Below are 12,767 nucleotides of genomic sequence, written 5' to 3'. Positions count from 1 at the left end.
GTCCCAAAGTTCCTGGAGACCAAGTATACCTGAGAGTTTTTAGGAGGAAATGCAATGAACCCAGAAGGGAAGGACCTTATACTGTAGTAAGGGCAATCCCAACAGCAGTACAGGTGGAAGGTAGCACAACGTGGTATCATTTGAATCACATTGAGACCAAGAAGACTTCTATTTAGAAGACTAAATAGATAGTGCAGAAGATGATCAGGAACATTTAAACGTGGATCCCCCTGAAATTAAAAGAGAACTTGAAGCCCATGACCAAGAAATGGCAGAGCAAGGAGAAGGAAGTACAGAGCAGAAAGGAGAGAGTAGTAACGCTGTTGCACCTCATTTTAAGGCAACTGAGCATGCTGAAGCAAGAAATGAAATACAACTGCAGGAGGATGTACCGCAGCCAGAGGACACAGAACAGGAAGGTGAGAGAGGTTCTGACATTGATACTGATGTTGGTACATCTGATGCAGCAGTTACCTCAGACCCAAGGCCTCCAAGAGACTAATCCCCAGACCCAAGTCAGGATGAGTTTCCCTCAATCGACTTCTGAATGCTTGTTTGGTCTCCATAATGCCACTGATCCGACACATGGTACTCAAGTAAATAAATACATTAAAAAGAGGTCTATAGAGACCTCGTATGACTATACAGACTATCAGGATCCTTATGGTGGTCCAGACTACCAGTCTATAAAATTGCCACCAAAGACCCCTTATGATGATACAGAATACCAGATTACAAAATTGCCATTAGAGACATCTTATGATGACACAGACTATGAAGTTGACCCATCATTGGAAAATAAATGATTGCTGGAGAACGCACATCAGAAAGATTGGTTTAAGTGGGCAGAGTATACAGCGAAACAATCAGGAATGTCTAATTGTGTGTTATGTTCACCATCACCTTTGAAAAAGCTTACAGTAGTGCCCAATCAATATGATTATATGCATTATGCCCAATATTATTCACGAAATTGTGTTGAAAAACAAAAAACACCTTTCTGCCCAACCGAGTGTCTGGAATTTTTGGGAAACTCAGAATATAAATTAAGATATTTACAGTAATAGAAGCCCCAAGATGTTGGAATACAACTCGGAAAGGATGCCTTGTAAATTGTGAAAACTAAACTCTGGTTTTTCCTATGATAAGTACATTTGATAAACAAACGGCAGCCATAGCAGACTACTTTTGGATTTGTGGAGGAAAATGATTGAGGCTACATTACCCAAAGGTTGGAAAGGAATATGTGCTAGAGTAAGATTAATGCAAGAAATAACGATGTTAGACTGGGACCCAAAAGAATCTGAAAACCTGAATGAACCTAGAGAAACTGTACAGAAAACACATAGAGTAAAAAGAGCTTATCAGAAAGACCCCAATGAATACTTAGATGTGATTGGTCAACCAAGAGGTATACCACATAAATTTAAAATGAAATAAAATCAGGCTTTGAGTCTATATTCATATGGATAACACTTAATAAGAAGAATACGGAATGGATTAATTACATTTACTACAATCAGCAGAGATTCATTAATTACACTGATGAAGCATTGAAGGCCTTAGGAGAACAGCTAGGACCTTCAAGTAAAATGGCATGGCAAAATAGACAGGCACTAAATTGGTTATTGGCGAAGAAAGGAGGAGTTTGTTTAATGTTTGGAGCTGACTGTTGCAATTATATCCCAAATAATACAGCTCCTGATGGATCCTTTACTGAGGCAATGAAGAAGCTGAAAAGTCTAAGGGAAGAGGTGACCGAAAATGCAGGAAGAGACCAGCATATTTGAAACTGGTTTGACAAGATATTTGGATCCTGGGGAGAATGGCTTACTAAAATGGGAATAATAATAGCCGTAGCTATAGCTATATTTGTGCTGTTGTTTTGTTGTGTTGTGCCTCTCCTCAGATCAATGATGGCCAGTGCTGCAGCCAAACAGATGGTCAATATGTCTGTAAAACAATCTGGAATTGGCATTGGGGTCACCAGCGCATGCCCCATAGGTCCTAGACTGGACGAACTGGATGAAATAATGTAAAAATCCCACTACACAAAGATTGGTAGGGAAGGGGAGCCTTTTATTTTTGACTATTTTCAATTTTTTTATTGTTTTTGAATAGCAAGGGAGTTAGCATACTCATTGTATTTTCTTTTATGCAAAATTAGGTAGTACTCTAGATTGGGTAGAGTAGGCAGGAAGATAGAGGGTGTTATATGTTTATTATTTTGGCATATGCCCTTTCCTGAAGATAGGAGAATGTCAAAAATTTGTAGTTAAGGTTACCCTGTAAAAAAAAAAAAAAAAAAAAAATAAGTTAAGTCCTTGTAAAAACTCAGCACAGTTTTGTGAAATTCGAATCAATTTCATTCTAGGTGTGTGACTGAGTTTGCGGCTGGCACTGATGGACAGTTTTGTAAAAGACAGGTTAAATGAATGGCAGATTGACAGCCTGGTAGACACTTTTAAAATTAAGTTAATTTTTATTGAGACATAATGTTGAGATGTTACTATTAAGGGACATAAAGTAAAATTGACTATTTATCTAGCTACATCTATGATGCAATATGAACTGCGTTATAGCCACATGTTTAGGGGTTTTAACATATTTAAAAGAGTAAGCCTTATCAATTTTTGATATCGTTAAACCTTCCCCAATTTTCAAATTGTTTAGGTAATTAAACAAATAATTTATATAAGCTGGAGCATTTTATTCTATGGGTTGGGGTTATGTGAATTTATATACCGTATGCCGCCACAAGGTGGCCACACTTGACTGTGACCCACAGTGCTAAATGCTCTACCTTTTTTTATTAGATTTTTTACATTAGATCATCACAAAATTTTGTGCAGTTATAGTTCACGTGTTTGGCAGTATTTTAAAAGTTACTCCAAGATGCTGACTTAATGAAGCTCTAAAATATATTTCAGAATAAATTATTTGATAAAAATTACAATTTTTGCCTAATTATTTTTGGTGCTTTATCAACAGTGTTTACCTTCATAATCTCTAAACTTGATGACCAACCCATTTTCTTGAAAATTTAAAAGGTTTACTTTTAGTTGGTACCAAGTATTTGACTCAATATGATTAATAAGCCTTTAGTTTTGGGTATGTACTTAAGGCAGACATTTTTCAAAAACTGCCTCAGGGCATAAGTCGTTAAAAGGGCATTTTTGCCCTTTTGAAATGAGTTCTAGGGGGAATTTTTGATCATTTTCAAAGCAGTTTCATAAAATGCTGGGAAATAACCTTCAATTTGCCATGTTGCATTCCTCTAGATTACTCGCACCACTGTCTTTTTGAATTTCAGACCAGGAAGTAGATGAGGAGAGTTTCCTTCAAGTAGATGACTGTGCCATCGCCTGCCTCATTCCCAAAATAGGACAGCGTGTCAAATTCCAGAAACATCATAAGGAACTCGTGAGTAAAATGCAGTTGTTGGTTGTTGTCTTTTTTTTTTGTTTGTTTTTTTTTTTTGCCTATGCTGTAACAGCAACAACTAATGTGTTTGCTGTTGATCAGACTTCTCTCCTTGACCATCACACTCTGTATGCAGTGAAGTCCTACAGAGATAATGACAATTGCTTATATGTTGCACTTAGATACAGAGTCTTTTAAGATTCTGTGTTCTGGTCATCTGACAATCGTGTACTGCTTGTTGAAGATTTTTTAATTCTTCCCAACAATGACTCTCTAGGTTGCCATTTTCAGCAACCCACCAGGTTCTGCAGAGAGTCATAGTTCAATAGAATCAGTGGAGATGGGGATGGTGGAACCAACACAGACACCGACAAATCCTCTCACTGTGACTTTGCAACTTTATCCAGCATTTGTAAGTATTGACTTTCTATGAAGAAAACCTACATGAAAATGCAATGCTAATGAAACTGAAATATTTAATTTATTTAGCGATGAGTTTATTTAAAAAGTCCTCGCAAAGAGGTTATGTCCCTCTTTGATTGTGATTCATTCTATTTTTTATTGGCAGTTCATCAGATTTTGGAACGCACTCTTGAGGGGAAATCAATATTAAAGAGTTTGGATGAAGTGCAATCTATCACCAGCCAACAGAGAAAGCTACTTGTAAGACTCCTTGTATCCTACCTGCTGGAAAACAATGGCGAAACGTGAGTGAGCTACATTTAAATTGGCCTGTGAACATACAGCAGGGATGGGTAACTATGAGCTACCAAGTGCTTACAACACACATTTCATCCACAGATTAAACCAGCTGATTTCAGTGACACTTTCAAATAGATGAGAGCATTATATATACTCTAGGGGTGGGAATCGTTTGGAATCTCACGATTCGATTCGATTCTTGGGGTCACGATTCGATTCAAAATCGATTCTTGATTTTCGGGATGTTTGCTACTGGAGGTTTTTTTTCGCGTCTTTCATCTCTGGTTGATAGTGTTTGATGTGAGTTCTCATGTTTGTAGTGTTCCCAACATACTTCACCTTTGCTTTACAAAGCTTGCATATTGCATAAGTCTTGTCATGCTCCTTCTTCCCCTGGAGATAATAAAATCCAAAGTTTGTCCAAACACTTGCCCTCACTGTAAATGGGGCAGGATGTATTTGTTTTACCTCCTCCATTGCTCGTGGATACTCCACTGCTGCTGCACTTCCTGCTCACAGTGTGAGGTGTGCGCTCTCTAAACTGTCCAGGTGCTGCACTGCTCTCTCAGTTGACTTCCGCCTTTTTTGTTCTAACATCACACTATTAACTAACATTTAGAAAATAGATTTTTGAAATTTGTGAATCTATTTGAATCGGTAGAAGATAGAATTGCGATTCATATGTGAATTGATTTCCCCCACCCCTAATATACTCTCATCTGTTGTTATTTTTAGTTGGAATGAAAACGTGCATGCTCTGAGCCCTCCTTGGCAAAACTGATTGTGTAAATCTAACTATGTATTCATAGCCAGTTAAATATAAATATTTGGCCATTATCTTGTAAAAAGGGGTAAAATCCAAACTATTGTTCCGATGTCAGATTCCAATAGAATGGCTGAAGGTTTCTGCGTTGTTCTGTCTTTTCTGAGCGCTGAAGCAAAAACACTTATTATTAATTTGTACTTCATCAATTGGTGAACAAAGAGATCATTAATTTGCAGAGCAAGAGATTTCGTTCCTCGTATACTGCCGCTACCACTTCCCTGATACACGTGGTTTTGTCTAATATCTTTAGCCCCACCGGATTTTTACGGTCTCCGGTCTAACGGTGGGTATTCCGACCCGTTCTATATATGTGTATAAATGGGGTGCATCTGTGCTTTCCCTCAACACTTCTAAAAGGCAAAAAGAATGGACTTACCACAGCAGCTGGAGACAGGAAAGGAGAAATTCAAACCTCATGTCCTGTGTGGTATGGAACTGAATGTCACCATACAGTTCACAGCCAGCCCTTTTCTGTTTCTTATTATTACTGTTTTCGGTTTTGGGGAGGATCCAGATATCATCCAAATAAACCACTTTGGCAGTAAAATATTTTTTTTAAATATTTTTAGAACCATCAGTTTCATAAAATAGACATGTCAAAGATATGAAAAAACATGGTTATCCTTTGTTCTACCTCGGGTGGAAGTATCTCAAAAACTAAGGCCTTTTGGGGGATTTTTTCCTCTACTATTCTATAAGTGATCCGCTAGTATACAGAGGAGTGACTTTGTGTGTTTACAAACAGTTTGTAGTTATATAGTTTAATAGTTTTTTGTTGTTGTTTTTTTTTGGTCTCAGCTTTATCCCACAGGCTTTCTGCCTCTTATGCCTCCAAGGAAATATAAAATAATTGTTTTTATGTGCTATACCAAGCTCACCAGTGCATTCTTTTTTCTCAGAATGCACCAAACTGCTGATTTGGCCACTCCTAATGTTCCCACTATCTATCTGATGGATTTGTTTTGTTTTTGCAGCCTGAGGATGGCTGTTTCACTTGCATTGAGAGCTCCTTTGACCGCATGTTGTGGGTTCACAGCAATATGTCTGTGAAGATTCTCAGTCATCCAGGTCATGGTATATCTAAGTGATAAAACGAAGGCAACTGGACTTGCTTGGTCTTCGTTTTAGCACTTAGATATGGTTCACAGTAACCAAAATGCAAATTCCACTTCCAAATACAAATTCAACACTTGGAGTCAACTCCAGACCTTTTATCTCCTTAATTTGTCATGAAATAATGAGGAAACAGACCACACTTGGCCATCAAACTGCTTATCAGTCAATTGTCCAATTACTTTTGAGCCCCTGAAAATAGAAAATAAAAATGGCTGTAATCCCTAAACGGTTAATGCAATATTTTTGTTAAACCCCTTGAATTAAAGCTGAAAGTCTACACTTCAGTCACATCTTGATTGTTTCATTTCAAATCCATTCTGGTGGTGTACAGAGGCAAATTATGAAAATTGTGTCGCTAATACTTATGGACCTAACTGTAGTTACCAATCAACACCAGGGCAGAAAAGTCAGAAACACTTCTTCAGAAATATCAGTTGTTATATAGTATACTATTTAAATGTTAATACAACACTACGTATTAAGCTCAAATTGTAGCTGCTAAAATTGAGTGCGCTGAAGGTCTTGCCAACTCTCCTCCCACCATCCATCTACAAGAGAGCAGGAAAAATCTTCAGACCCACCACTGAGGAGTCCCAGAAGTCATTTATTGAAACACATCCTGTAAGTTTTACTTTAGTTTTTCTACTTCAATAAGGGTGGATCCTTTTTTTTTTTTTTTTTTTGCATTTTGCATTTTGATACTTCCACAAAATAAGCTTGATAACTTAAATGTCAGTTATACTGCAACACTAAGTGACTGATGTGTAATTAACAGGTGGGGACCAACATGATTGAGTACTTAGAAAATGCAGAGGCCAATCAACCGTTTCCACACATTTTGTGCTTGAGGGATGAGACGACGACGTGCCAAGCCTTCACCATTATTTCAGGTCACGCCATTGAAACTGAGTCTTTGCTTGGAGCTGTGGACCTGTGTTTCAAGCCTTTTTCTGTCTTTGACATTAATTACACTAAGCAGTGTCTCCCCACCTGGGAGTTTCTGCAGCACGGCATGTACCGTATTGATGGACATGAGTCCTCATCTGTTAAGTTTTTGAGGACAACAGTTTGTTCAGCCTGCATTTAGGGTGTGTAAAGTTTTTTTGTAATGTGTTTAAAGAGGTTATTTTAAAAGATTATTTAAAAGTTATTTTTTAATATAGTTATGTGCTGTGTGTTGTGCTATAATGCACTGTTGATGTGATGTTTTTTTTTTTTTTTTTTAAGAAGTTGTTCTATAAACTGGTGTTTTTATCTACGTGGGATGGGGAGGGGGTATTGTATTCATCCATGAAATTTAAAAAAAATAAATAATTAAATACACATTTACAGTGGCCTCTTTTTGTATAGTGTGTGTTTGTATGTTTATGGGAAATTATTATAAAGTACACAACAATAATTAATATATAATATACCATTATTATTATTATTATTATTATTATTAAATATAAAAGTAGCAAGGCAATGAGTCAGGGAAAAAAAACATTGTATGTGTAATTTTAACCCAGCATTAGAGTTAATTTCACTCACTAGGTTGAGTCAAATGAACAACTCAGCATTCTGGGTTAAATGGTAAAACCCAGCACTTGGGTCAAACCAACCCATCGCGTGTTCTGTTCCATAGTTACCCAGCGGTGGGGTTGAGGTTGGGTTATTTTTTAACCCAGCAATTTTTTGAGTGTATCTTTTTGAGTGGTAACTTTGAGAGGTAACTTCAGCTAGTGCTGTGTCATGTGAACAAGGGGCTGTTCAAACTGAAGGTGTTTTTACATCCGCTCATGCTGTTTTTCAAATGTTTTCCATGTAAACATTCGCTAGATGGATGTCTTTTAACAACTGCGTCATGTTTCATTGTGTTTTTAGCATCTCTCATGGGAGCGCTGCATTTTTAGACGATATATATATATATATATATATATATATATATATATATATATATATATATATATATATATATATATGTGTGTGTGTGTGTGTGTGTTCCTACTCCCTGAAAGATATTAATGAAATAAGTGTCCTGCGATATCTCACCGGTCTCTGTGACCGTTCTAGACTCAGTAAACCGCGGTCTTTGACGCTTTCTGCCTGTCAATCATTTTTCGTGTTCTCATAGTGTCGTTACAGACAATTATTGAGGCTTTTAAATGCCATATGGCATGTTGCTGCTAATAACAGTTGTCAGTTGAGGGCGCTATTTTGCTGCTGTTGTTTTTGACAATCGTTTCTGCTCGTGTCGGTCTCAATACACCTTTTTCACACTCCGGGTTTTGGAACGCGGTAGTAAACGTTTGCAAGGTAAACTTCGACAGCGATGAATGGGAAATCACAGCAAATATTATTTTCACTTACCCATTTGCTCCAAGACCAAAAGAAAAAAATCCACTCTTATGTTTAAATTACTTTCCAGAAGAGTTAAAATATAGAGAGCGGTGGAACAAGACGGAGAAGATGCCAAATTTACTGTCACTCTCTCAGCAGGTGTAATTGAAACCCCCTCACAGCTGTGGTAATTCGTTTTTTAAAACTAATTTATTGGTAATATAACAAATCATAATGCTATAAATTTACACAGAATATTTTAAAAATGTATTATATATATATATATATACATAAATGCGAGATTTACGCTGCTAAATAAGACGAACGCGTCGTCACAGTCTGTGAAAAGAGGCCCCTTTGTACAATGGGCAGTGTCTTGAAAGGGACTTTGGGGCATGTTTTTGGAAATTCACAGCCTGCTTAAAAGATGGTTTGGTATTTATTTAATGCTAATGATGTCACATGATATCCTAAGATATGCCATGTAGAGTAATATTCACACTCTTTCAAGAGATACCTCAAAACAAGTAATGCAGACAGTGCATATTATTTTTGTAAATGTATGTTCACAATTGCATATTCTTTTAAATGATGTAATCTGATTAAATTCTCCTTACTATAATTTAAAACAAAAATGTGGTCCAGATTCACAATAAGTTTGCCAATTTCCTTTAATATGTCGTTTTTTTTTTTTTTTTTTTTTTTGGAGAGAAAGACAATGGATTTTGCTCATCTCTTTTTTATTCATGATTAAATATCCACATCACAAGTTAACAATGAATATCTCTTTCATACAAAACAAACAAACAAACAAACAACAACAACAAAAAAAAACATTGTTCTCAGCATGCTCTTTTGGTGCGTTCAATGGGAAATACACACATTGTCAGTCCTAACAGATAGACTAGGGGGCTCCTTTGCTGCCTAATTGGAGAGCTCTATCTACTTTTAAACATGCCAATTAGCCTACCAGTTAGTCTTATACATACATGGATATCCAAGCAACATTCAAGGTCTATGTGTCAGGTGCAGTTTGTGGGAGGAATCATTGTTCCCGTGGTTACGGTTTAGGTCTACCTCTAACCTTTAAACCCACTTTCTGCCTCAGGCTACTCAAGTCATTACCAGAATGATGTGCTATATCTTCACCAAAGGACAAACATGATTCTTCAGAGTCCTGCAGCATTTTCTTTCCTCAGTCAAAACCGATCACACTCCTCCTCCTATTGATTACATTGCATTTTGTATGTTACTGGTGACAACAAAAGAGAAAAAGTTACACACATAATATTTTTTCTTTGCTTCCTGAATACATCACATTTTAAAAACATTCTTGTTTGCCAGCCCTTTTTTAAAATAAAGGCAGTCTCACTTAATAAAATACTGTCCAAAGAAATGTTCATAGATGCAAAACCTTCATTTTGCTTCTTTACACAAACCAATCAAGAAGTGTTTTTTTATTTTTTATTATTCCACTGTGGGATATAAACTGTGAAACATGTATGTACAAAACTGCTTTGAGAGGATTGATGCGGGGATGTGAGAAGTGTACTAACACAGTTCACTTGTTATGGAAATTATTGATAGACAAAACAGATCTGACTGAAAACATGAAAGGCCATGATCACTGTATCAAGAGAACAACACTGAAGTTTATTGACGCAGCCCCTGAACAGTACACACTAATCACAGAAGGAACTACAGACAGGACCATTTTGCCAAGCATAATTGCTCTACACTAAAATACACTGGCGCACACTCGTACATACTGTATTTACAAACTACTGTATGATATACAGGTACATGATTTGCACTTTTGAGTAACTGGGGCTCTTTAATTTTTCAGAGGAAAGAATTTAGGAAAATGTGCTCAGTTAATCAAATCACACTCTTTGCAGTATAAAACATCCACCATAAAGTGCATTTTGAATGCTCACTAGTTCATTCTTTTATAGGATATTTGCATAATTCAATATGTCCCGGTCTCGGTTATTCAGTATTATGGGCCTCTTGGAAATGTTTTTTTTTAATTTTTATTTTTTTTTATGCTACAATGTTATCACCATCAATGATCTACCATGAAATCACAATAAAATACCAGGAAAGAAAAATGGTTCAATATCTCACAACATTTAGTGAACCAAACCCTGTGTACAAACAACCTTTTGATCAACCTTTTGATTCTGCAGGCATTGTGCAGCTATACATTTCTAGAGTAATGCAACTATCAATAAAGTGCCCACAAATTTACCTTTAAAACTTTAAACAATATCTCTAGTCAAGAGTGTCACAAAAGCAGCCCTACAATAATAGGTCTGAAGAGGGAACTATGGTATTAAAATACTTTGTAAATAACTCCAAAAAAGCTCAATAATTTATGGTAATACATCACTTGGTCTCAACAACAATTCATCAATTGGATTGGATTGCAATGCTCATTTAGGATCCATTTACTTTTACAGTATTTTATGTAATGGGCCATCGCACATTCCAGTTCATTTGTTCAGTGCAAAAGTCTTCTACTTTTTAGACTTCAGGAACAATAATTAATTTAAAGTGAAGGATGACTTGGACCTTTGAGCAAATAATTATGACCTGTGTATGGACTGTAAACATATTTCCATTCTAACTTTGTTTCTGACATTGCATTTCATCACACCTTCCATCTCTCTTTATCCATCTTTCTATTCCTCCCCATCCTGTCTGTTTAGTTCGGGTGCCATTGCTTTTTCCTCTTACTGTACCATGCTGTAGTATATGCGTGTTATGTGTAAGAGGATTTTGTGTTATATTAACTCACAAGAGAGAAATGGAAAGACGAAGATGTAATCAGATGGCTAGACATCATAATGATACAGCTCTTTGTTACAGTAATTTATGCAAACACAATACAGCAAAATCATTGAAGATGTAAATATGCAGTTATTTAAACAGTTTATGAGTTTCAAATGATTAAGTGCTCTTTAAAATACTGGGGGGACCAGAGTTTATAATTTGTGTGAGGAGGACAGGACAGGTCAGTGACGCAAAGGAAGCAGTTGGATGGATGGCGGCTGAGTCATTCCTACTGACTAGGATTTAAGACAGCCCCACATACTGACAACAACTAATTATATTTGATGTAATAAGCTACATCTAGAGTGAATTCTGGGGTTTTCATTGTAGAACATCTACTGCCAAACATATAGACATAGGGTGGAAGAGACTGTTGCCTCTAAACTTGGGTCTGTCTCAGGGATAGCACTGGATAGTAGTAAGTCTAGAAAGAAGCACTCTAAATGCTGTGATCCTAACAAAGATGACACAAGGAGCTATTGCAGTGGCTGAACTATCATGATCAGGATCATCTTAATTCTTTCTCCAACAATGTGAAGACTCTAGCCTCAAACCAAATCCTGCATTCAACAGGTGCACTGTAAATTAAGCCAGAGCGTTGCCCTTTTGCAAACTCTCCCAGCAGGGAAAACAAAGAAAACTGAAAAAGAGAGAAAAGGCTAATGATTGCGGTAATGAGAAGACTAGTTTGGAAGGGACATGCCATGATAAAAGCACAATCCTTCTCCTAGTGTACTTGTTTACACCCATCTCATGGCTGACTGAATGGGACAAGCTGGGTTAAGTGTGAGGACAAGGCGGATCCCAGAGAAACACTGAGAGAGGTGCTGCGATGTGTGTGGGGGTGGCTGCCACTTAGGGGGGACCAGGAGATGATTTTAGCGCCATGGTCCGTGCGAGCCCATGGTTTCTCGCGAAAGCTCAGCTTGTAAGACTTAATCTGGTGGCAAAGAAATGAAAAAGCACAATTAAAAAGTGATGAAAAATCCAAAACCAGAGGAAGTGGTGAAAGAGAACGGAAAAGTGGAAGAGGCAATGGAAAGAGACAAAACAAAGTTGTGACTATGCCCTCAACTTAAGAACTTAAAAACTGCTGACATTTCAAACAAGGATAAAGATATTCCTCCCTAATGGAATCTGTTCCTATTATATACAATATTACATCTCTTCGGCCTTCCATATTACGGTGGCACATATAAGAGCTGAGGTTGCCTAGTTCGCACTTACTTGTCCCAGGGATGCATTTTTCCAGGCCCTGGGAGTCCCGGGGCCTCTCTCCCAGAGAGGGTACGGGAGCAGGAGAGCTCTCCTTCAGCCCGTTCTCCTTTGCCTCGTTGCCTGCCTGAGAGGGTGGGGAGACAGCAGGGGGAGACGGACTTCCCTCAGACTTCTGCTGAACCCCCTCAGCCTGGAAACAGATTTCACAAGTGCGTGTAAGATATGTATACATGTGGGGACGTGAAAAGCAAAAAAACAGTGTGAACTCCTAAAAGTATAGTTCACCCTTATCTTGTTCCAAACCCATGTGATTTTCTTCTTTCTTTCT

General features: G+C 37.4%; 1 protein-coding gene across 8 annotated transcripts in view; it reads right to left on the bottom strand.

Annotated features, from left to right (window-relative positions):
* Positions 1–9,109: 9,109 nt before the first annotated feature.
* The window catches only part of map4l (microtubule associated protein 4 like), a 50,565-nt gene continuing 46,907 nt past the window's right edge, over positions 9,110–12,767 (bottom strand). For all 8 annotated transcript variants that reach the window (XM_051696786.1, XM_051696788.1, XM_051696789.1 and 5 more), the window contains 2 exons: positions 12,449–12,629; positions 9,110–12,161 (listed from right to left, as the gene is read on the bottom strand). In XM_051696786.1, the coding sequence (XP_051552746.1) occupies positions 12,157–12,161; positions 12,449–12,629 (186 nt within the window). In that variant the 3' untranslated portion in view covers positions 9,110–12,156. The remainder of the gene's footprint in view (positions 12,162–12,448; positions 12,630–12,767) is intronic.

Source organism: Myxocyprinus asiaticus, chromosome 5, assembly GCF_019703515.2.
Source record: "Myxocyprinus asiaticus isolate MX2 ecotype Aquarium Trade chromosome 5, UBuf_Myxa_2, whole genome shotgun sequence".
Lineage (NCBI taxonomy): Eukaryota > Metazoa > Chordata > Actinopteri > Cypriniformes > Catostomidae > Myxocyprinus > Myxocyprinus asiaticus.
The sequence above is the reverse complement of the archived record's forward strand: the minus strand, read 5'-3'. Positions and strand labels throughout refer to the sequence as shown.